Here is a 22,200-nt window from a genome sequence, read left to right on the forward strand (position 1 = left end):
CTGGTCTACATAGCGAGTTCAGGACAGCTGGAGACCCTGTCTCAACAAACAAAAAATTTAGGTATAGCTGGGGTGACATAGCATTTGGGAGACTGAGGCAATAGGATCATGGGTTTGAGGCTAGCCTGGGCTACACAGTAAGACTTTGTTTCAATCAACAAAAAACAAGCAAACTGTGTGTGTGTAATTTCTTCATATATATAAATTCTTCATTAGATCTGTAACTTGTAAATATTTTTGCTCTTTCTGTGGACCTGTGGATTATCATTTAATTTTCCTATTTAATTTTTGTTTTGGGATAGTCTCATTATATAGTTCTGACTGACTCAGAACTGGCCTCACAGAGCTCCTCCTGCCTCTGCCTCTGAGTGCTGAGATTAAAGGTGTTCACCACCATGCCTTCCTCTTAATTTTCTTGATGGTCCTAAGAATCACACTCATTGCAATATTAACGAAACTCAATTCTGTTTTATCTTTTGTTGCTCAGACTTATTTTCAGATGCCACTGACTAGTTTAAGTTATGAAGACAAGCTCTCTGATTCTTCCTTATCTATGCATTCCACAGGTTTAAGTCTTACACTGAAGCCTTAGGTTTAGTCCATTTTTATCTATAGTGTAAATGAGGGTTCACTATTTTTTTTTGCATGTGAATATCCAGAAGCATTTGTTGAACTATTTCTCCCTCACTGAACTGTTAAGGGTACCAGTCAAAACTCAATTGATGAAAATGTTAAAATTTACTTCTGCATTCTTTTTTTTTTTTCCTGAGACAGGGTTTCTCTGTGTAACAGCCCTGGATGAAATGACAGACTCTGGAGATCCACCATGGAGGGCCTCACCCTCCCTGGAGATTGGAGTGGAGATTGGGTGGGGGACTAGGGGGTTGGGTGGGGAGGGATGAGGAGGAGGGGAGGGAGAGGGAGCTGGGATTGACATATGAAACAAACTTGTTTCCAACTTAAATTTTAAAAAAAGGAAAAATAAAATAAATTTGCACATAAAAGTTTACAGAAAAAAAAAGAATCCAGAAGTAAGGGCAAATGGATCTCTGTGAGTTTAAGGCCAGCCTGGTCTACAAAGTGAGTTCTTGGACAGCCATACTTCTGGATTCTTAATTTGATTATACTGACTGATGTATCTATTTGTGTTTTAGAACCATAAAGTCAAGTAGTTGGCTTTGTTGTAAATTTCAAAATGAGGAATGTGTATTCTTCAACTGAATTCTTTTATAAATTTTGTTTTGGCTACATTGGTTTTCTTGACTTTCCATACACATTTTAGGAAGAGCTTAATTACTGCAGTGAAGTCAGCTGGAATTTTGAGAGGCGCTGCATCAAACCCACAGGTCAACGTATGGAATGGCACCACCCCAGCAATATTATATGCACTGACTGGTCAGCAGGTGAGGTGTACTATGTAGCTCTCTTTCTGGCAACACTGTTCTGTGGTTTTCAGTACCCAAGCCTTATACTTTGTTTGCTGAATTTGTTCTTGAGTACTAGATTTTTTTTGGGGGGGTTAAATAACACTGTTCTCTTAATTTCATTTTCAAGCTGTTCATCACAAATATAAATAATTACAATTTATTTTTATATTGGCCTTGAACCTAGCAACCGCGGTCTTGATAAATCCAAAGAGGTTTTTGAATTACTGACTTAAAATTTTCTATATATAACACCAGGCTGTATATGAGAATGAAGATGTTTTGCTTCTTTCCCATGTGAATAACCAGTCTTTCATGTCTTTTGTCCTAAGACAGAACTCTTAGCACAAGGGCAAACAGCAGTGACAGACATGGAAGGTTTTGTTTGTTCCTGGTCTTAGGGGGAAAACTTATGTTTTCCACCAGTGCTCAGGTGAGCTGTGAGTTTTCCAGAGGCCAGGATGAGGCTGAGTACGGTCTCTGTGATCAGCACTTTCTAGGCAGTAGAACTACAGTCTGTCCAGTGCTTTTTCCTGCACCTGTTAAAATGATTGTGTGGTGGTCAGGTGGTGGTGATGCACGCCTTTAATCCTAGCACTCAGGAGGCTGAGGCAGGTAGATCTCTGAGTTTAGGCCAGCCTGGTCTGCAGAGTGAGTTCTAGGACAGCCAGGGCTATACAGAGAAACTCTGCCTTGAAAAACCAAAGGGGAGAAAAGAAAGAAAGGAAGAAAAAAAATCTAACCAGTACAATAATCACATACACATGTTTGCTTATTTAAAGATAGTAAGTTAAAATTAAAACTAAAAAGTCAACTGTATTTCTAGCCCAAAGAAGTGACTTCTAGGGCCACTGAGATGGCTCAGCTAGTAAAGGTGCCTTCTGCCAAACCTGAGGCCTTGATTTTGATCCCTGAGATTCACATGGTGGAAGAATTGACCTCTGTCAATTGTTCACTGACCTCCACATGAGTAATGTCATACACATGCTCCCATCAAAACAAATAAATAAGCACAACTTAAAAAGAAAGGAATGACTTCTAGATAGGCACAAAGGGATATACCTTTAATGCTAGTACTCAGGAGGCTGAGAATTACTGAATTGGAGGCATTGTGGGCTATATATCGAGACCCTGACTAAAAAAAAAACAAAAGAAAATAGCAACTTTTACTTTAAAAATTATTATTATTGTTGTGTGTGCATGTGTAGAGGTCAGAGGCCAACTCTGTGGAGTCGTTTCTGTTTTTTCACCTTTAGTGGATTCTGGGGATCAAACTCAGATGTCAAGTTTATGTGACATCACACAAGCACCTTTAACCCACTGAGCCAACTTGCTGCCCTCACCCTTTTTAGTTTTCAGCAAAAGTTCAAACCAGAAACTTTTAAATGTTCATTTTTTAGCAGACAAATTATACTATCTCTACACAAAGTCACAGAGTTGAAATAAAAAGAAACATGCGCAGTCATACCAAGGTGCTCACGGCACAATGCTCAGCAAAGAATATGAAGTTCCACAATTGGTAAGGCCAGTCTCTGGTGGCAAAGGTCAGAATAGTGGTTAGCTTGATGGAGGACTGTGACTGAGAGGGGTAACAGAATATTCTGGACTACTACAAAATCTCCTATGGCTACTTAAAGAACATTCGTAGTGAAAAACCATTGCACGTCACAATTATGTTTAAGGTCCCTTATTGCATGTAAGTTATACTTCAATAAAAATAAGGAAAACCATGCATCCAGCATAGCATTTAGAGCACAGCTGTGGCAATTCAACTTCAAAAGTGTAATTTCTCCATCTCCAAAAAAGCCTATTTTCCTTTACCTCAAATGAAATAATGCCCCATCAGAATCCAGAGGAGATAGAAAATATCAACAAATTTTCAACTGGCCTAGATTCCTCCACTGAATAGGCAACTATAAGCTTCATTTTGAAAGGTGCTCTTTTTTTTTACACAGTCCTGGCTATCCTGGAACTTGCTGTGTGAACCAGGCTGGCCTTGAACACAGAGATCTGCCTGCCTCAGCTTTGGGGTTAGAGGCATGCGCCATCACACCAGCTTGGAAGGTATTCTAGTTCTGAAACTCAGCCTGTTGGCTCCAGCAGTGTCTTTTGGACAGGTGCTGCACTTACCAGTTAAAGACATGAGGCAATTTCCAAATGCTCCAGGCTCATTTGATTTACTGAAGCATGGACACTTATGGATAAGCCCAAGTATAAGATGGCTGTGGCTGCTCATGTGGGGATAGAGATGGATCCCATGAGCCCTTGCACCTTTAGAGTTGGGGCAGATGCGGGCCAGTCTTTTAACTGCCTCGGCAGCAAAAGGCCACACTGACCGCTGGGGAGCTGTGCTAAAGGGTGGCGGTTTTCTAAGGTTTAGCCCTCATACTGCAGCCTTGACAGTATTTCCAATGGCTTTCTAGGAAAGTAACTGAGGGATGGCTGTGCTGCCCGGACACTGAAGCTGCTAATTAGCTCCTCTCTGGGTGCGTTTGAAGACCATATCAATCTTATTAGACATAATTACACCATCTCCCAGCAAACTCTCCCTTATTGCTAGTAATACCCCAACAATTTTACAAGGATCAGAAACAGATGTCAGGCCCGTTTCCAAGTGGAACAAAAATGGAAAATCAAAAACCACTGCTAATGTGAACACAAGAGATACTCTCAGAAATCACTTAAAGCCGCAGTATTTATTAAAACACAATTAAGAAATGAAAACAGGGACTTTTTTTTCTGTTTACAAACTTTCTTCTCTCAGGACCTTATCAGCAACTATCCTAGAGCACTTCTTGTTGCTGAGAAAATATGTTAGCTTTATTGACAGAAAATTCTACTGGGAAAACTGGAGATCAGTTAGAGTAGAGATATGATAATGAATGTGAGCCATGAGCCAATGAGTGAGGCACCACACTGCCACGTGCAGGTGCTCAGATACACACGCGAGAGGATGCCTGTAGCATCTCTCTTGGCCTGGGGAGGCTTGTCTACAAGAAGTGTAATCTAGACACGGGACAGCAGCTTTCTTATTAGGTATCACTTCCTTTGCTGGCCTTGGGCAGTGGCGTCTTAGTATTTCCTCTGGGTGTACTCACCTTGTCAAAAGAGACCTTGAAGGGCTGGGGATGAGCTTAGTGGATGAGCTCTTGGCCAGCATGTGCAAGGCCCTGGGTCCACCTGAGGTGCAAGTTCCACCTCAGCAACCCTCTTGCAAAATGGTTTTCCCTAGGGAATTCGCTAACAAAGCATTCTCTGTAAACTCTGCTCAAAAAGAGGACTTTTAAGGACCCATTCTGAGGTGGGCTTGGTGGCACATGCCTTTATTCTCAGCGCTCCAGTGGCAGAGGAAGGTGGATTTCTGAGTTTGAGGTAACCTGGTCTACAAAGAGAGTCCCAGGACTCAAGACAAACCCTGTCTTGAACCACGCCCCCCCCCAAAGTCATTTGGGGGCTGTGGATGAGCCTCAGGGGTAGAGTGCACACCAAGTGTGTGATGCTCTGGGTTCAATTCCCAGTGCAGTAAAAACAAGGTCATTCACAGATCGTCTAATCCCCTCGCCCGTCTATATATGCCCCATGAACCATCAAGACAAGATTGGAACTAGTAAGTGGTGGAGTTCTGGGGTCTTGTCACAAACACGACTGGAAACTTCGTTAATACTTTTTCCTTCATGTTCCACTTTAGGTGTGGGACACTTACCCGTCCCCTTCAGAATCCAGGGCAACAGCCAGCTCTGTGAAGAGGAGCCCCGTGAGAAAGTGCTGCTGCCGGTACTCCGGGGTCAGGTCGAACATGCTGGCAATCTTTTGATCCTGGAAACTGGAGCAGGAGCTTGAGTTCTACAAAACACAAACAGCAGCTTGATGAGTATTAGGAACTGGAATCCAAACAGCCCTGGCTTGCATTTACAGAGCTCTGGCCAGATACTGCATGCACTGACTGGCTAACACGAATATGAGAACAAAGCACGCAGGGCCTGTAGAGAAACTAGGCTGGGGTAGAGCTCAACAGTAGAGCACGTGCCTAACATTGCTGGGTTCCCAGAACAGCCAAACAAGGGGGAGAAGAAAAGAAAATCAGTTAATGTCCTCCTTGCTCACCCATATCAAAAGTTCCAGATGAATAAGCAGCCCAGGATAAATGTAGACAGAGAAAGGAGGACTATACCCAGCCCCATGCTATAGCCTGTTTTCCCAGAGCCCTTTCTGAAGGTTGCCTGAGAACACTGTCTGGATGATGGTAGCCTGAACCAGAAGTGGTGTCTGGCATAGAAATGCCAGAGTTGGCAGTCCTAGGCCATTCCTGTCCTGTGTTCTTACTCCAGGAGCATGGCATCCTTCACCAGGGGCAGAAGAAATCAGTGTCTCTGTAAGTCCTTGCACTTTGCTGTGTAGGGTCCTTGTCAAGCCTTTGGGACAGCTAGGAGAGGACCCAGGGCAAGGTCAATGTGGGGTAAGTGACAGGCTCATCCCACAGAAGAAACGATAGCAGACAGATGATGATGCATTTGGAATTGGTCCTTGTAAGTCACATGTGTGCCGGATCACATTATGATAGTCATGTAGCTAACTAAAAGTATACCATCTGGAACAGATAGCTAAGCTAACTTCTTTTTACTACTAAACTACTATTATTCCTATTATGAAAAATGAGGCTTCCTACATTTCTCAGGCTGATCTGGAACTCTTGGACTCTGGCGATCCTCCCCCTGAGCCTCCGAGCCCTGGAACTATAGGTACATATCATTGTGCCTCTCATTAACAAGAAATTAATTAGATGAACCCTTACCTTTGTGCTAAGATCAAGGATACACAGCAGAATAGAATCTAATGCTATCCTGAAATATCCTGCCTGCTGCTCTGAACATCTGATTTGTTTCTCACATACAGAACGTGACTGTAAACATTTTCTAGAGGACACTAATTCCTTGAGAAACCCATGGGGGGGGTGAGGTCATTTCCACAGTCAAATCATGTTGGGAATCATTACTTTTTATACCCTTCCCCCTCCAGCACCTTTTCCTTTCAAAGGCATTTGACAAAGAAAGGAGGTTAAAAGAGTTTTCAAAATCACTTGACTTTGGAACCCTGTACTTGCAAATACATTAAACCTGTATTTACATAATATATTGTATAATAATCAGTTAATACCAACACAGGAGGACTTGAGATTTATCTAAGTTTCCTCATTTTTTAGACTTACAGATTCCTTCCTATATAGTCAGACTCATTAGGGACCCTTCAGGCAAACTACTTGTTTTGTCAATTATCAGTTAAGATGCTACAGCTTCAGGGGAGCCTATTGCCCATACGTGGATCAACTGATCTGGTTTGAATAGCTTGATTCTTTTCCTCTAACTACTGAGACCAATATTTACAGGAGAGGCACAATCGAACTAAGCTAATTAACAAACTAGCTTGACTCTTTCCTTCAGTCAGTGGATTACCTGGGAGGATATGGAGGGACAGGGAGATGCTGGCGCAGTGTCTGTATTCATGAAGAGGAGGTTCAGGTTGAGGTAATGCTCATGGCTACAGAGGATTCTCAGGAACTCCAGCCGCATGGAAATGAGCGTTGGAAGGGTATTAAGCTTGGCGGATAGCTGGAAGGAAATACACAGAGGAAAGAAATGCTGAGGACAGGGAAACTGGAGTCGAGTTTAGCAGACACCAACATATTCTTTCTCTGCCCGGTAAGACATAAATTTGAGTATAAGTTAATCTGAGGGAGCAACAGACACCATTGTGGGAGCCCCAGCCAGGTTTCCTTTACTACTTCTCCTAACAGCAGCCCCAAATGAGAACTCTTCTCCCACTCTCAACGGTGTCTAATCAATGTCACAGCAAACCTGTGAAGAGAAGAAGCTTGAGACATGTCCTCAGCATAGCACAACCCAACACATCTTCTGACAACTCTACTTGCATCTAAAGGCCGAACTAAAAACCGCCACCAAAACGTGACACATTGACAGTTGAAGAGGGTATTGGGCAGGGCAGGTGGCTGTGGATGGCTTTACTTCCATTTTGAATGAAAAACAGCTCATCCCGCACAGCTATCTGTGCCCTGATACTCTAGGGTCACCTTCCCCACATGCATCCTAAAGCTTTGAAACAGATGGACTTGTATTTGTATGCATACAGTGCCCTGGAGCACAGCAATTCTGCAGCATTTGATGTCATTTACTCTGGTGGGCTCTTCCACAGGGACAGGCAGTTAGAGGTGGAAGATGGGAAACCTTAGGATTCTCTTCTTACTCAGGGCATCCTTTGGGGAGCTCAGGGTTGATGTACTTTGGGTGGAAGGGGTGTTATAGAAATAAGCAGGGACCTCTGTGTGTCGACTCTAAGTTGTGTGCACACTTCCTCAGAACCGACCACACCAGCACACACCATACTTGAATTTTTACACATTCAATTATTTGAAAATCAGCCTCAAATAGATTTTTTTGAGCACTTAAGGGAATTTCTAATATGAAAGAAGTAATTCCCCATCATGATTTGAAAAAGTATGAGAAACAGAACAAAGTGATACAAACCTTAGTAGTTTAGGATTTACTTTTATGAAGGCATGTTGACAAATCTTAAGTGTTATGTTTGTGTTTTAAACATGGTAACATATAAAGCACAACACATTTTAATGTTAAATCTCTTCTCCTATGCCCCATATGGATTTAGATGGTAAGCATTTCACATTTTAGTGAAAGAATTTTTAAATATTCAATGTTTATGACATATCTTAATATTCATTATCAAAATCACTATAGTATTTAAAGTATTAAAATCAGTTATCCTTCTATACCCCTCTTTTTCAAGACAGGGTTTCTCTGTGTAATAGTTCTGGCTGTCCTGGAACTTGCTTTGTAGACTAGGCTGGCCTTGAACCTGCAGACATCTGTCTGCCTCAACTTCCTGAGTGCTGGGATTGAAGGAGTGTGCCATCACTACCCAACAGGGCTATCTTTTCTTGATCATCCTAAAATTTGTCAGTTTGGATTAATCTTCAAATTTTTAGGGCATGAAAGTTTATGAATAGACTCCCCAGGATATCTTAAAGCAGATAATTTTGTTTAGTTAGGACAGAAATGTCTTCAGCTTTCAGATATGTGAAAAAAATATCCTAACCAAACATAAAAAGTATTGTGGGCCAAATAATTTATTCATAAAAATATTAATAGATCCATCAATTTAAATAAAATTTGAAAGCATTAAAGCCATTTTTATTTTATAGTTATAAAATAATGCATTGCCGGCGTTGGTGGCACACGCCTTTAATCCCAGCACTTGGGAGGCAGAGGCAGGAGGATCTCTGTGAGTTCGAGGCCAGGCTGGACCGACAGCCTCCAAAACGGAGAAACCCTGTCTTGTAAAACCAAAAAAAAAAATAATAATAAAATAATGCATTTATGTAGTAGAGGAACACAAGAAAACTTACAGTAGGAAATTCAAACTATTTTAACTCCACTAAGAAGAAATCTGCAAGTTAAGGCATTACTAATATATCTTTAAAATATGTCTTATTTGTAATCTTAAATGCACATGAGCTGTTTGATATATAATTTAACACTTAAAAGCATTGCAGCTAAATTATTTAATAGTATTGCTAGAATGCTAACTCTCTTGTTAGATACAACACTACACTCTACAGTTTTCAGTTAAGAAGAAATCACTTGATAGGGAGCTTCTGCCCTCATTTTTTGAGACGAGGTCTCACTACGTGGCCTTGGCTACGTGGCCCAAAACTATCTATATAGACCAGGTTGGCCTTGAACTCACAGAGATCTACAGGCCTCTGTCTTTGTGAATGCTGGGTTAAAGTTAGCCACTTGATAGTGGTAGTCAGAATTCATGGCTGACTAATGAGAATTTATGAAGTGTTTTAAGTGATGCAGGCACCAACAGCATCTGCCAAGTGCTCACTGTGCAGTTCAGCACATTAGCAGCCCCCAGCCTAGAACCAGACAGACCTCTGCAGCTGCATCGCATTTTCTGTGTGAAACTGAACAACAGCAGTGGGTTTACAAAGACAAGCGTCTTCCTGAGTTTCTTTTCCAAGAGCAGCCCAATGGGCTGCAGAGATGACTCAGCTGTTGAAGACTAGGCTCTCAACTAAAGCATCAAGAGCAGCTCAAACCCAGAATTTCAGTCCCCAGCACCTACTCTGCTACTTCCTACTGGGAAGGTAGAGACTTGTAGTCATTAGGTGCTTACAGCCCCTCCAGCTCTGTGACCCAGATTCCCCACTGTGCTGCAGAGCAACCTCACCTGTCACCGCTCCCTTCCAGCACGCGTGTGTGCGCACCCACAGACAGACAGACACACAGACAGACACACACACACACAGACAGACAGACAGACAGACAGACAGACAGACAGACACACACACACACACACACACACACACACACACACACCCCAAGTCTGAGCTCTGGCCACACTTCCTTAGAAGTTCCTGGTCCCCTGGATGCTTGGTGGCCCCTCACTGGAAGTCTCTGAATGGTCTCACTGGGAAGGGCTTTTCCACTCTTGTAGCCTGTGCAGTAAGCTCCCGTGTCACTGTCTTTTCTGGTCACACCTTTCTCCTGGATAAGGTGCCATAATCCTCAAAGCTCCACAGAGGAAAGCCCTTGCATTTTACAAACAAGGAAGGGACAGCCTTAGAGACAGAGATTGAAAGCCGTTACACTACTACTGAGAGTGATGATGGTGATGACAACTTGGAAAAGGGGGCGGTTGTTGTGGTTATGGTAACAGCTGTAGCTGTGGCGAAGAGAAGAAATAAGGAAGGAGAGTAGCAACAATAACTGTTGCTTATATTCTTATTGCTAGGACATTCTAAAGGGACTCAAGAAAGAACTACATTCAAAACTTTGGGGAGAAAGCTGGGCATGTGGTACAAGTCTTTAATCCCAGCACTCAGAAGGCAGAGGCAGGCCAATCTCTATGGGTTTGAGGCCAGCCAGGTCTACACAGTTCTAGGACAGCCAGGGCTACATAGTGAGATCCTGTCTCCAAACAAAAATAACCTCTGGGGAAGAGTTAACACTGATATGTTACGCTGCATTTTTAAAAAATGTGCTTTGTGTTCCTGGGAATTCAATCGCTGTGTTCATTGTTTTTTTTTTTAAACATTAGAACTCCACAACCACAATTTAATTAACAATTCTAACAAGTGAAAATTTTCTCCCCTTCTCCTGTGTGTGTGCGTGTGTGTGTGTGTGTGTGTGTGTGTGTGTGTGTGTGTGTGTGTGTGTGTAGGCCAAAAGTTATGTCAGTTATTTTCTTCTATAGCTTTCCAGCAAGCCCCTGGGATCTGTCTATCTATGCTTATCTCCACTTCCAATCTGTCTCCAGGAGCACTGAGGTAAATTGCATCTGTTGCCAGCTATTAGGTAGGTGCTGGGGCTCCAAACTCAGGTCCTCATGCTTGCAGAACAAGCCTTTAAGCTACTGAACCATCTTCCCAGTCCCAAACCTTGAGTGCTCTGGTCAAAGATCAAATGCACAGTCCTGTAATTTCTCTTAAATGTTAACTAGTAGAAACCATGTTGTTTAGAAATTTCAGTTTCCTCACATTGACTTGTTGATAGCTTTGATCCGTGCTCCAGGAATCCAGGTGATCCAGTGTAGTTAAAGAACCCACACATTGCACAGAGTGAAAGTTCAAGATGTGTAGGGGGGGTCACAGTGCGTGCGTGCGCACGCACGCGTATATACACACACGCATGCACACACACACACACGCACACCATGACAGGGAGGAGGGGCTGAATTGGCAGCTCCAAGGGCACTCACCTGGTTGCAATAATGCTTGATGAGGTTGAACACGAAGCCTCTGTCCATGAGTGAGAGAAGGTCATACAAGAAGAAAGCCAGGCTGATGTTGATCTTCTCTGCCTGCTCACTTTCCTTTAAAACGAGCACAGAAGCATACAAATCATCCTGCTGGGTCCTGGACAGGAACTCCCAGGTCCCTGATGTGGACACTGGGAGAGGAAGATGCTATTATGTTGGTCTACCACCCTTCCGGGTGACGTTGAACATTTAGATTTTTTTCCCACTCCTCTTGTTTTGTACATGTATAATTGTAAGTATATAATCAGCCCTAATCTATATATACAATCTGGGGCTCTGAAATTTTATTTTTTATTGTTTTGGTTTTTAACATGGAGTCATGCCATCTAGTCCAGGCTGGCCTTGAACTCCTGATCCTCTTGCCTTAGCCTCCTAAATCCTGGGAAGATAAACATTTGATACCATACCCAACCAAAGCTTTTTTGGGGTGGGTGGGAGTGGAGTGTGCAAGTTAACTTGAACTGCATTCGCTGTCTTCGAAGAGATAGATTTAGAACATTTTTTAGAATTATTTATTTTATTTTATGTGTATGAATATTCTGTGAGCCATCACTTATTTTTTTGAGGAACTGAACCTGGGTCTTCTCTGTAAGACCAGCAAGTACACATAAGTGCTGAACCATTCCTCCAGCCCCCAGGAAAAAGATTCTTAATTTGTAAGGATTATTACACAAAATCAAGTCAGGATAAAAAGGCTTAAGAACTTTTTCTTTTCCAGTTAGGCAGGGTTCTCAGCCTGAAAGATGTCGGAGACATACTTGGAAGGGTGAATTCTTTCAAGATTGAGGCCAGGCTAGTTTTCAGTTTTACTTCTTTTTTGTTGTTTCTCAGTGCTCTTTTCTATAAGATTTTTACATAGTGAGTTCCAGGACAGCCAGAGCTACATAGTGAGATCCTGTCCCGGGAAAAACCAACCACAGTAAATCTAGATTACACTTACTTATTGGTGTGGTGGTGGTTAAGTGTGAGGTGTGGTGCATATGTGGAGGCTGGGAGACAATGTGCAGCAGTCAGCGCTCCACTTTCTCCAGGTAGGTCCTGGGAATTGAACTCAGGTCATCAGTCTCCCTGAGCCATCCTGCTGGTCCATTAAATTCAAGTATATATATATATATATATATATATATATATATATATATGTGTGTGTGTGTGTGTGTGTGTATTATATATACATATATGTGCATATACATGGATATGTGTATATTTATGTATATATATATACATACACTTTAATTGTAGAATGATTTCAAGTTATAGATTGGTACAAGAATCATACCAACAAGTCACTGAAACTTAACTTTTGCAAACTTCACATTATTATCATTCTATCTATATAAAAAATACTTTTTGAAACCCTTTTCAAGTAGGTGGTAAATATCATCCCTATTTACCCGACAAGAACAGGCTGCACCTCTCAGGAGAAAGAGTATTTTGTCTCATAAAATCATATAAATGATAAACCATACTGTAGTTTCTTTATAGCTCCCCCCAGCCACACCTTAGGGGCTTGTCCAGCATATCTTAACTGCTGTTATATTTTAACTACTGTTTTCCAATGAGGCTGACCTTTTCTGCTTATTAAAGTAACACGTTCATGGCAAATGATTTGGAAAGTGAAGACACACAGTTACCTTCTGAGGTTTCACTAAAAGGGCTGCTATCTCCGAAGTGACCACATTCACAATGGTCGTTATGTCATCTTTGAAGCGGTCAGAAAAACGAGTCCTCCGAAAGCTGTCACGTTTATCCAGGTTATGTACATACTGCGCCATGCTTTTCACCTACAGAGGGATGGGACAGTGTCAGCATGGGGATTGGTGACCTGCTTGTACAGTGTGCAAGAGGGGAATAAATGGTTTGCAGGAAATCTCTTTCACAGTGGACTTCTGAGACTTTCTTAGTGCTGGTGGTGCCCAAGTCAGCTCTGAACTACAAAATGCTTCTGACACACTGAAGGGTTGCCATGGTGCCTGGAGGTGGGCACTGTGTCCTCTCCTTGACCCCTGTTTCGGGGCTCCTTTCATGTTGCTGACAAAACCTGGAGCTTAGCTGTTTGGGCCTAGTGTCAGGAGACACCCCAGCCCCAACAGCCTACATCCTGGAAGACAGCGTGAGGCTGAGTTCTCAGGACCACGAGGCTGAGTTCTCAGAACTACACGTTGTTATAGTAGATAACACAAGACACACAAAGGAACTATTTTAAAATGCTGTCTGAACGTAAAGTCTTTTCTTTTCCCGAAACTACAGTAAGGAGAGCAGGAGAGAAATGTCTCTCCTATATTGAGTTTAAAATCAAACAACTGTTTTCCAGAAGCAATTTTATAGTTCACATCAAGTTAATTTCTGCTTCTAGAAATTAAAATTTAAGCCAGTCATTGGTGGCACATGCCTTTAATCCCAGCACTCAGGAGGCAGAGGCAGAGGCAGAGGCAGAGGCAGAGGCAGAGGCAGAGGCAGAGGCAGAGGCAGAGGCAGAGGCAGAGGCAGGGGGATCTTTGTGAGTTTGAGGCCAGCCTGGTCTACAGATAGGCTCCAAAGCTACACAGAGAAACATTGTCTTGAAAAACCAAAAAAAAAAAAAAAAAGAAATTAAATTTTAAACTATATTATAGGCTGATCAGGATTTTTGTTGGCTATCTAGAAATTTGATCGATATGTAGCACTCTGCCTCTGGAGGATGTCGATGTATGTTTTTTTGAGATGGTCTCATTATAAGGTTCATGTTCACTCAGCTTCTGGGGAGAATTATGTTTTAAATTTCTTAAGCCTAACTTATAGTCAATTAATCAATTAATCATTTAATAACTAGTATGATACTAGTTTAATGCCTACTATATTTTAAAATCTAGATCATGTAGAATTTTGGGGTTCTTCTTGGGCCAGAAGATCCCAGGGTCAATATATTCCTTCAAAATCATCAGAAGTTGAGCCTTACAGAGAGCTATTTGGGCAGTCTGACTGGAAAGGTTGGGGATGGTGGTTATTGCTGACTGTCAACTTGATGGGATAAAAAAATCACCCTGAGATAAGCCTCAGGCATGATTAGGTCAACTGGAGTCAGGAAGTCCTGTGGCTGTGAAGAGCACTGTTTCATGGCTGGTTTCCAGACAGAACAAAACGGAGAAAGTAAGGCTAGCAAGGTATTCATAACTGTCTACTTTCTGACCCCGGAGGCTGTGTCCTGCTGCCTCAGGCTCTGCCACCATGACCTCCCCGCCATGATGGACTGTGTCCTTGAACTGTGAGCCAAGATAAGTTCTTCCTTCCTTAATTTCCTTGGGATATTTTGTTGCAGAAAAAGGCAAAGTATCCACTACCCTGGGATTTCTTGTGGCTGTGGGCCAACATTGGGAAATCACGTTCATGAATTTGTACAGGAGAGTGTGAGAACCACTACACTACAGAAACACACATGTTCATGAATTTGTACAGGCTAGTCAGAGCATGATGGTAAAAGTAACTGTCAACTGGGCCTGGTGGCCCCTACCTGTAGCCCCAGCCCTGGTGGCTGTAGGAGAATTATTACCAGTGTCTGACTGCTCTACATATTGTGTTCCAGGTCAGTCAGGGCTAGCTAGTGAGACTTTGGCTCAAAACAAGCAAGCAGAAACAATTATCAACCAATCAGAAAACGAGCAAAAACAACAACAAACCAAACAAACAAAGCCCCAACCAAAACAAAAACAAAAAAAATTTTAAAAACCCAACAACAGAAGAGTGATTTTTCTGGAAGCTGACCCACCCACATTGGCCCCATCTGGAGTCTTAGAAGTTGGCTTCCACTCTGAAGAACAACACCAGACGGACCTTTCCTATACTAATGAGAGTCTGTTTCTGAAAACGTCAACCCAGTTAAGACTGAGACAAATAGGGTACAAGCACAGAGGAGGCAATGCAAGACGGAAGGGCAGAGCAGCCTTCCGACCCAGGTTTCACAGAATGCCCTGGCGAGCTCACACAGACCTGAGCATGCCAAACCCAATGGAAGAACATGGCTTCTCCTAACCCAAGGGCACTGTCCAAGCCTGGACACACAGACATATAGACACATCCATATTCCCAAAGACCCACACCTGCATGGTGAGAGGACCTGAATGAGCGGTGGGAACAAGACACCATTTCTTTTCTTTTCTTTTCTTTGGTTAGCAAAAGTATCTCTCTCACTACATCCCAGCCAAGGACCAGCGAGGACAAGGTTCCTTTGTTCAGGTGACCCCAATCCTGATCCTCTGCTGGCTAACCCAACCTAGCGCCAGGCTGTTGAACTCATTGTTGCAACGGCTTCTGCCTGCTGAGTTTGGCCATCCCACAGCCAAATAAATAATTCTCACAATGACGTCCTTCCCTCTGATGGCTTCTGTCCAGACTGTCAGCAACCTGCCAGCTCTTGGATCCCTGGCTTTCCACAGAAGAACCCAGAAGAAATATCAGTGGGGCTCAAGCTATCATTTGTAAGGGTTGATGAGATAGAAAAACATTTTCTTCCACATTTGCCTCTGTGGCCCATTCTGAGAACAGATACCTTTCAGAACCCCCTCGTGCAGAACAGCATGTCCAGAGGAACTGGGTCACCTAGTTACCTCCGGGCCTGCAAGGGCCGAATCAGTGGTTTCTAGCCACACAGTAGCTCATTCATTAAAATGTGTGAAATGCATGAGAACTAAATGTACCAGCTCCTGTGACAAAATTATTGCTCATTAGCACTGGTGGCCAGCACAGTGTCAAACTGCCCCTCTGCTGCCTAAGTCCTTGGGGGAGTTCTTCTTTTCAAGCTGAGCATCCGCCAGGTAACTATGCAACAATGCACGGAGGACTGAGGGTCCCCTCTGGGTCTGAGGTCAGTGATCTTCCCAGGTCCTCGACCACAGTCCCCACGTGGCTTCTTGCCCTTCTCCATCTGTGAGTGTTTACGCATCTGCACACTGCAGCAATGGTCCCTTTCCTTCCCTCCCTTTGGTTTCTGGTGGTAACGGTGAATGGGGGAGACTGTAGCTTGAGATCGATGGTGAAAGGTTTGGCTATTTGTCACTTCTACTGCTACAGAGTGTTCCTGTCATGCAGCCCCCCTTCTCTGCCTCTAGATTTCTCAATGCCCCCAACTGCTCTGTCCCCTCTCTGTGATTCTTCAGAATGAGGCTAGATAAGCAAAGGGTTCAGACAGCTGTTGCACCCCAAGTGCCTTACCAATCTCTGTTGGCTCCTGTAAGATTGCCAGCACCCTGGGTAGAGGCCTTGTGATAAATCCTCCTCAGCTGCCTGGACCCTGACAGAGTGGCCACCCCTGGGTAGTTGCTGTCTTGGTGGTCTGCATTTTGACCAACCCCATCTAAGTGCTTTCATCCACTCAAGCTTTTCTCGACTATATCATCTGTGCTGCATAAGGGGGTCCTAGAGTCAGAGGGGGGTTTTCACTGCAGAAGTCACTTTCTCTTGGGCCAAACAAGTCTTAGTAAGACTTATGCCAGATCAGAAGCAATTTTCACCTTTTCTGTGATTCTTCGTCCCTTGTAGTCACAGGCAATGGAGCAGTACCGCCAAAGCCCTAGACAGGCTTTTCCATTTAATATCATTTCACTCTGCATCTCCATTTAACAACATCAAAATAGCGCTGTGTTTGGGACAGAGGCTGGTAGTAGAATGCTTGCTTAGCATGCACCAGACCCCAAATATAATCCCGTTACCTCAATAAAAGGAGGGCATATGCTTATAATCCTTGTGGTAGGCTGTATGGGTGGGTGTGGTGAGTGCATGTGAGAGTGTGCTCGTGTGCATACACCCCACACACATGGAGCCTAAAGCAGGACTTTGGATGTCTTCTGCTGCTGCTCCCCACCTCATTACCTAGAGACTCTTACTGAACCTGAAGGTTGCAGATTTGGCTAGGCTGGCCAGCCAATGAGCTCTTTGGATTTATCCATCTCTGTCCTCCAATGCTGGGATGACAGACACATACAGCCATGTCTAATTTCATATGTGGGCCCCCGGGATTCGAACTCAGGTTCTCATCTTGAAGAGAAAGTGCTCTTACTGAGTCATCTCCTCCCCAGTCTCTGTTCTGAATGGTTTTTATGACAGAGTCTTTTCATGTCCATTAGTACTGAAATACAAGTATTAGTAATATTATTTTAAAATGGAGGAACTATACACGTACATTTCACTGTTCTGCTGGCAGCAGTGGTAGGGTAAACATATACACAGATTTCATACTCTTTACAACCAACGTTAGTGCAGTTGGTTATTGTCTGTATGATGTTAAACAGCTTGCCGAGGCTAAAGACAGAATAATGAAGACAGACCAAATCCTAGCAATCCAATAGGTGAGACGGAGAATCGATGACAGAGTGTGTAAAGTGCTAGTAAGGGGAAAAATGATAAATCAGAACGCCCATTACAGCATAAGGTGGCCCAGAAGGGCTCTACCTGCAGGTGGTGACATTTAAGGTGGAGTTAGAAGATGAGCAGGAAGCTGTTGGGGATAGGTAATAAGAAGTAGTTTGTGAGAGGGAATTATAAAAAAAAAAAAGGCCAGACCTGGTACTTTCCAGGAACTAAAGGGGGCACAATGTGGCTGAATGAGGGGTCCTGGCATGAGACAGAGGTACACATTTGGATTGTACAAGGACGTTTTAGTTATGATTTTCTTTTTTTTAAAAATGGCACTTTGATATTGAACTCAAGTTGGAAGAGGTGAGTCTGGTCTCAAAATGGAGGGCCATGATCCAAAGGAACCAGAACAGTTGAGGAAGCTGTTTATTGGTGGTCTGAGCTTTGAAACCACAGATGATAGCTTAAGAGAACATTTTAAGAAATGGGGCACACTCACCGACTGTGTGGTAATGAGAGACCCCCAAACAAACTGTTCCAGGGGCTTTGGTTTTGTGACCTACTCTTGTGTTAAAGAGGTGGATGCTGCGATGTGTGCTTGGCCACACAGGGTTGATGGGCGTGTGGTGGAACCAAAGAGAGCCGTTTCTAGAGAGGATTCTGTAAAGCCTGGTGCCCATTTAACAGTGAAGAAAATTTTTGTTGGTGGTATTAAAGAAGATACAGAAGAATATAATCTGAGAGACTACTTTGAAAAGTATGGCAAAATTGAAACCATAGAAGTTATGGAAGACAGGCAGAGTGGAAAAAAGAGTGGATTTGCTTTTGTAACTTTTGATGATCATGACACCGTTGATAAAATTGTTGTTCAGAAATACCACACTATTAGTGGGCATAATTGTGAAGTGAAAAAGGCCCTTTCTAAACAAGAGATGCAGTCTGCTGGATCACAGAGAGGTCACAGAGGTGGATCTGGCAATTTTATGGGTCATGGAGAAACTTTGGAGGTGGTGGAGGTAATTTTGGTTGTGGTGGAAACTTTGGTGGAAGAGGAGGCCATGGTGGTGGAGGTGGTGGCAGCAGAGGCAGTTACAGAGGTGGCAAGGGTGGATAGAATGGATTTGGAGGTGATGGTGGCAACTATGGTGGTGTCCTGGTTACAGTGGTAGAGGAGGCTAAGGTGGTGGTGGACCAGGATATGGAAACCAAGGTGGTGGGTGTGGTGGTGGTGGAGGATATGATGGTTACGATGAAGGAGGAAGTTTTGGTGGAGATAACTATGGTGGTAGCTGTGGATCTGGTGGTGAAGTGGCAGATATGGTAGCAGAAGGTTTTAAAAGAACATAGCAGAAAGGGGCTACAGTTTTTAGCAGGAGAGAGAGCGAGGAGTTGTCAGGAAAGCTGAGGTTACTTTGAGACAGTCGTCCTAAATGCATTAGAGGAACTGTAAAAATCTGCCACAGGAGGAACGATAATCCATAGTCAGAAAAGCTACTGCAGCTTAAACAGGAAACCCTTCTTGTTCAGGACGGCCATAACCACAGTCTGCAAAAAGTACAGCTACTGATCAATGCAATGTAGTGTCAATTAGATGTACACTCCTGGGGTCTTTTATCTGTTGTAGCTTTGTCTTTCTTTTTCTTTTCGTTACATCAGGTATATTGCCCTGTAAATTGTGGTAACAGGAATAAAAAATTAAGGAATTTTTAACTCTTCAATATTTGTTTGTTCAGTGTTTCTACATTTTAGTACAGAAACTTTAACAAAAATGCAGTTTTGAAGGTGTTTCCTTGTGAGTTAATAAGTAAAGAAGATCATTGTTAATTGCTATTTTATATGAATTTTGCTAAAGTTAACTGTAAAGAAGCACCTACTGACTTGCAATTTAAGGGGAATCTATTCTTCCCATTTCCAAAACCATGATGAGTGGACACTGACATGTGGAGAGAATCGATATTTGTATGTTTGCAATGTGTGTTTTAGATAATTAGGATTGGGTAATAAAAATTAGCATATTTGTGAATTTAATAGCATTTAGATTACTTTCAAATGAAAAAGATCTCAAAAGTTCCTATTTGGGTTTTGTGCATTTTTATTTCAAAATGTAATCATGATTTTAGTATGTTTCATTGAGTCCTAGCCGTGTTAAGAACATCTCTACTCCACATTTACCCTGATCACATTGAAACTGCTGCCAATAGTTTGGGGTATAAAGTGTTTATACCACACTCTACTGAAGGGTGGTGGGTATATTTCATATTCCAATTTAACAGTCTTTTAATACAGGGTCACTAAGTATGCTGTGTCTGAGCAAACTGGTAGATACCTGGTTCTGCTTTTCAAATTCGAAGTCCCAAAGTACATTATTATTCCTTGGTTTTTAGTCCTCCCCCACCCCCGTACAACTTTTCAGAGCAGAGGAATAAAAGTCACTCGTTTGAATCCCTAACTGGATGGCATGCTTTCCTGTTTTTACCCTTTCCATTTTGTTGGATGATGAAGCTGCAGATAGTTAAGGTGTCATTGTCCAAAAGGAAGCAGCAGAAAATGTAGCATAGTTGCTTTTTTTAGTGTGAGCACCTCACTTTCCAAAAGATCTGAATTCAAATTTGGATAGACCTGAATGCTTAAATCCCCAAAGAACACACGGTTATTCTTTGTATATATTTCATCCTAAAACATGTTGGTGTTTATTCAGAGACCTTGGTTAAGAAGAGTTCTAGATACTAAGGTCATATATATGAAAAATGTCTACTGTTGCGCCAGCTAGTGCTTACCAACTTCATTCAAGACCCAAAGTATGTGCTCTGCTGTTGCTTTCTTTGGCATTTGAACATTGAATTCAAAGTTTTTCTTGGTTTTTGAAGTATAAGCAAAACAAGCAATACAAAGGGGAATGGGGCGTGCTAGTGTTTGAATATGAAAACAATGGCACTTTAATTCTAGCATATGGAAGCCATGATGAGATTGGCTGCCTGGGGCAGGAGAGATGGGCTAGAGAAAAAAAACACAGGAGGAAGAAAAAGGAAGATACTGCAAGAGACACATGAGAAATGATGGTGGCCTGACCGGGGGGGGGGGGGAGCGTGATGAGATGCAAAAGTGGGGATGGATTTTCAAGGTGCAGTCGATAAAGTTCGGTGGGAGACAGATAGAGGGTGAAGGAGAATTGCATTTCAAGGAACAGTCCGAGCTTTACAGCCAGGTCCTGACACAGAGAACTGCCTTTCCCCCGTGTGCTTTGCTTGCCTGATGAGCAGAGATACAAATGCAAGAATCTCACCAGAAGTTCGAAGAAGAACCAGGCATACTTGAAGACGGTTTCTCTCACTAGTCCGGTGCTGACCACCATCTGCAGGGCGAGCTCCTCGTGAAAATGCTAAACAACAAACAAACAAAAACCAGGCTGTGATGGCAAGTATTACTCACTGGACCCCTTTTCCTTCTTTGCTAACATAACAGCTGGTTAGTTCCAGAAGCATGAATTCTGAACTTACCAGGCCATACGTGACAGGTGGTAACATCAGTGCTGAAACCACATTTGGGGAGGCAAAGGGTGCCACTGCACCACAGCCCCAGCCCTGGAATAACAGTTGCACTCTATGGGGAAGCCCTCCTGGGCAGTACTGGGAACTGGTGCTGTATGTCGGAGAGGAATGACCTTTGAAGTCCCACAAACCACGCAATGCTTTCCTCTCTCTACCCTTAGTTTGCTCAGCCACAGGACTCGTCTGTCGTTAGCAATGATCCTCAAGTTTGAACGTGAGTCAGAATCCCTTGGAGACTTAGTAACACTGAGCTAGCTGGTGCCACCCTTAGCGATTCTGATTCAGAAGGTCTGGAGCTAAGAATTTGCATTCTATCGAGTTTCCCAAGGGATGCTGGTACTGCTGGTCCTGAGCTACACTCTGAGAACCACTGTCTGGATGATATTCAAATGCCTTCTAGGCTGGACAATTTTTCTTTGCACAGTCCTACTATAGCTTCATGTGGGAGATGTGAAGGATGGGTTTATGAGTAGATCTCTGCATTAAAACACACATAATTTTTTTAAGCCGGATGGTGGTGGTGGTGGTGCATGCCTTTAATCCCAACATTCAGGAGGCAGAGGAAGGCATATCTCTGTGAGTTCAAGGTTAGCCTGGTCTACAAAGCTACACAGAGAAACCCTGTCTTGAAAAACCAAAGAAAAAAATTTTAAAGGACTGGATGTGGTGGTGTACATCTTAATTCCAGAATTCAGGAGACAGAGGCAGGTAGATCTCCGAATTTGAGGCTAACATAGTCTACATAGTGAGTTTCAGACCAGGTGGGAATACATAGTGAGTCCCTGTCTCAAAACAAAATAAAAGAGGGCAGAGACAGTGGTCTGTGTGGGGAGGGGATGACATCCCGAGTGAATGGGTATTTTTGACAAGAGCACAACCATGTCAAGGAACCCAATGCCTCAGACCTATATGGAACAGTAAGACCTCCCCCTGGTCCAAGCACTGATGTTGTCAGTGTGTGCAGAAAGTACCAACTACAGTTTTGTCCTCCCTGAGACTGCTTCCTCACAGAGATTCCCTACCACACTTAACTAACCAGCCTCCTCCTC

The 22,200-nt window shown here is 43.0% G+C and overlaps 1 protein-coding gene and 1 pseudogene across 2 annotated transcripts in view; one reads left to right on the forward strand and one right to left on the reverse strand.

The window, feature by feature from the left end:
• The window catches only part of Dock8 (dedicator of cytokinesis 8), a 211,301-nt gene that overhangs the window by 41,524 nt on the left and 147,577 nt on the right, over positions 1 to 22,200 (reverse strand). For both annotated transcript variants that reach the window (XM_040746178.1, XM_040746185.1), the window contains 5 exons: positions 20,887 to 20,982; positions 12,911 to 13,060; positions 11,220 to 11,333; positions 6,875 to 7,030; positions 5,128 to 5,267 (listed from right to left, as the gene is read on the reverse strand). In XM_040746178.1, the coding sequence (XP_040602112.1) occupies positions 5,128 to 5,267; positions 6,875 to 7,030; positions 11,220 to 11,333; positions 12,911 to 13,060; positions 20,887 to 20,982 (656 nt within the window). The remainder of the gene's footprint in view (positions 1 to 5,127; positions 5,268 to 6,874; positions 7,031 to 11,219; positions 11,334 to 12,910; positions 13,061 to 20,886; positions 20,983 to 22,200) is intronic.
• On the forward strand, positions 17,948 to 18,950 carry LOC121135483 (annotated as a pseudogene).

The sequence above is a fragment of the Mesocricetus auratus genome, unplaced genomic scaffold, assembly GCF_017639785.1.
Source record: "Mesocricetus auratus isolate SY011 unplaced genomic scaffold, BCM_Maur_2.0 Super-Scaffold_4256, whole genome shotgun sequence".
NCBI lineage: Eukaryota > Metazoa > Chordata > Mammalia > Rodentia > Cricetidae > Mesocricetus > Mesocricetus auratus.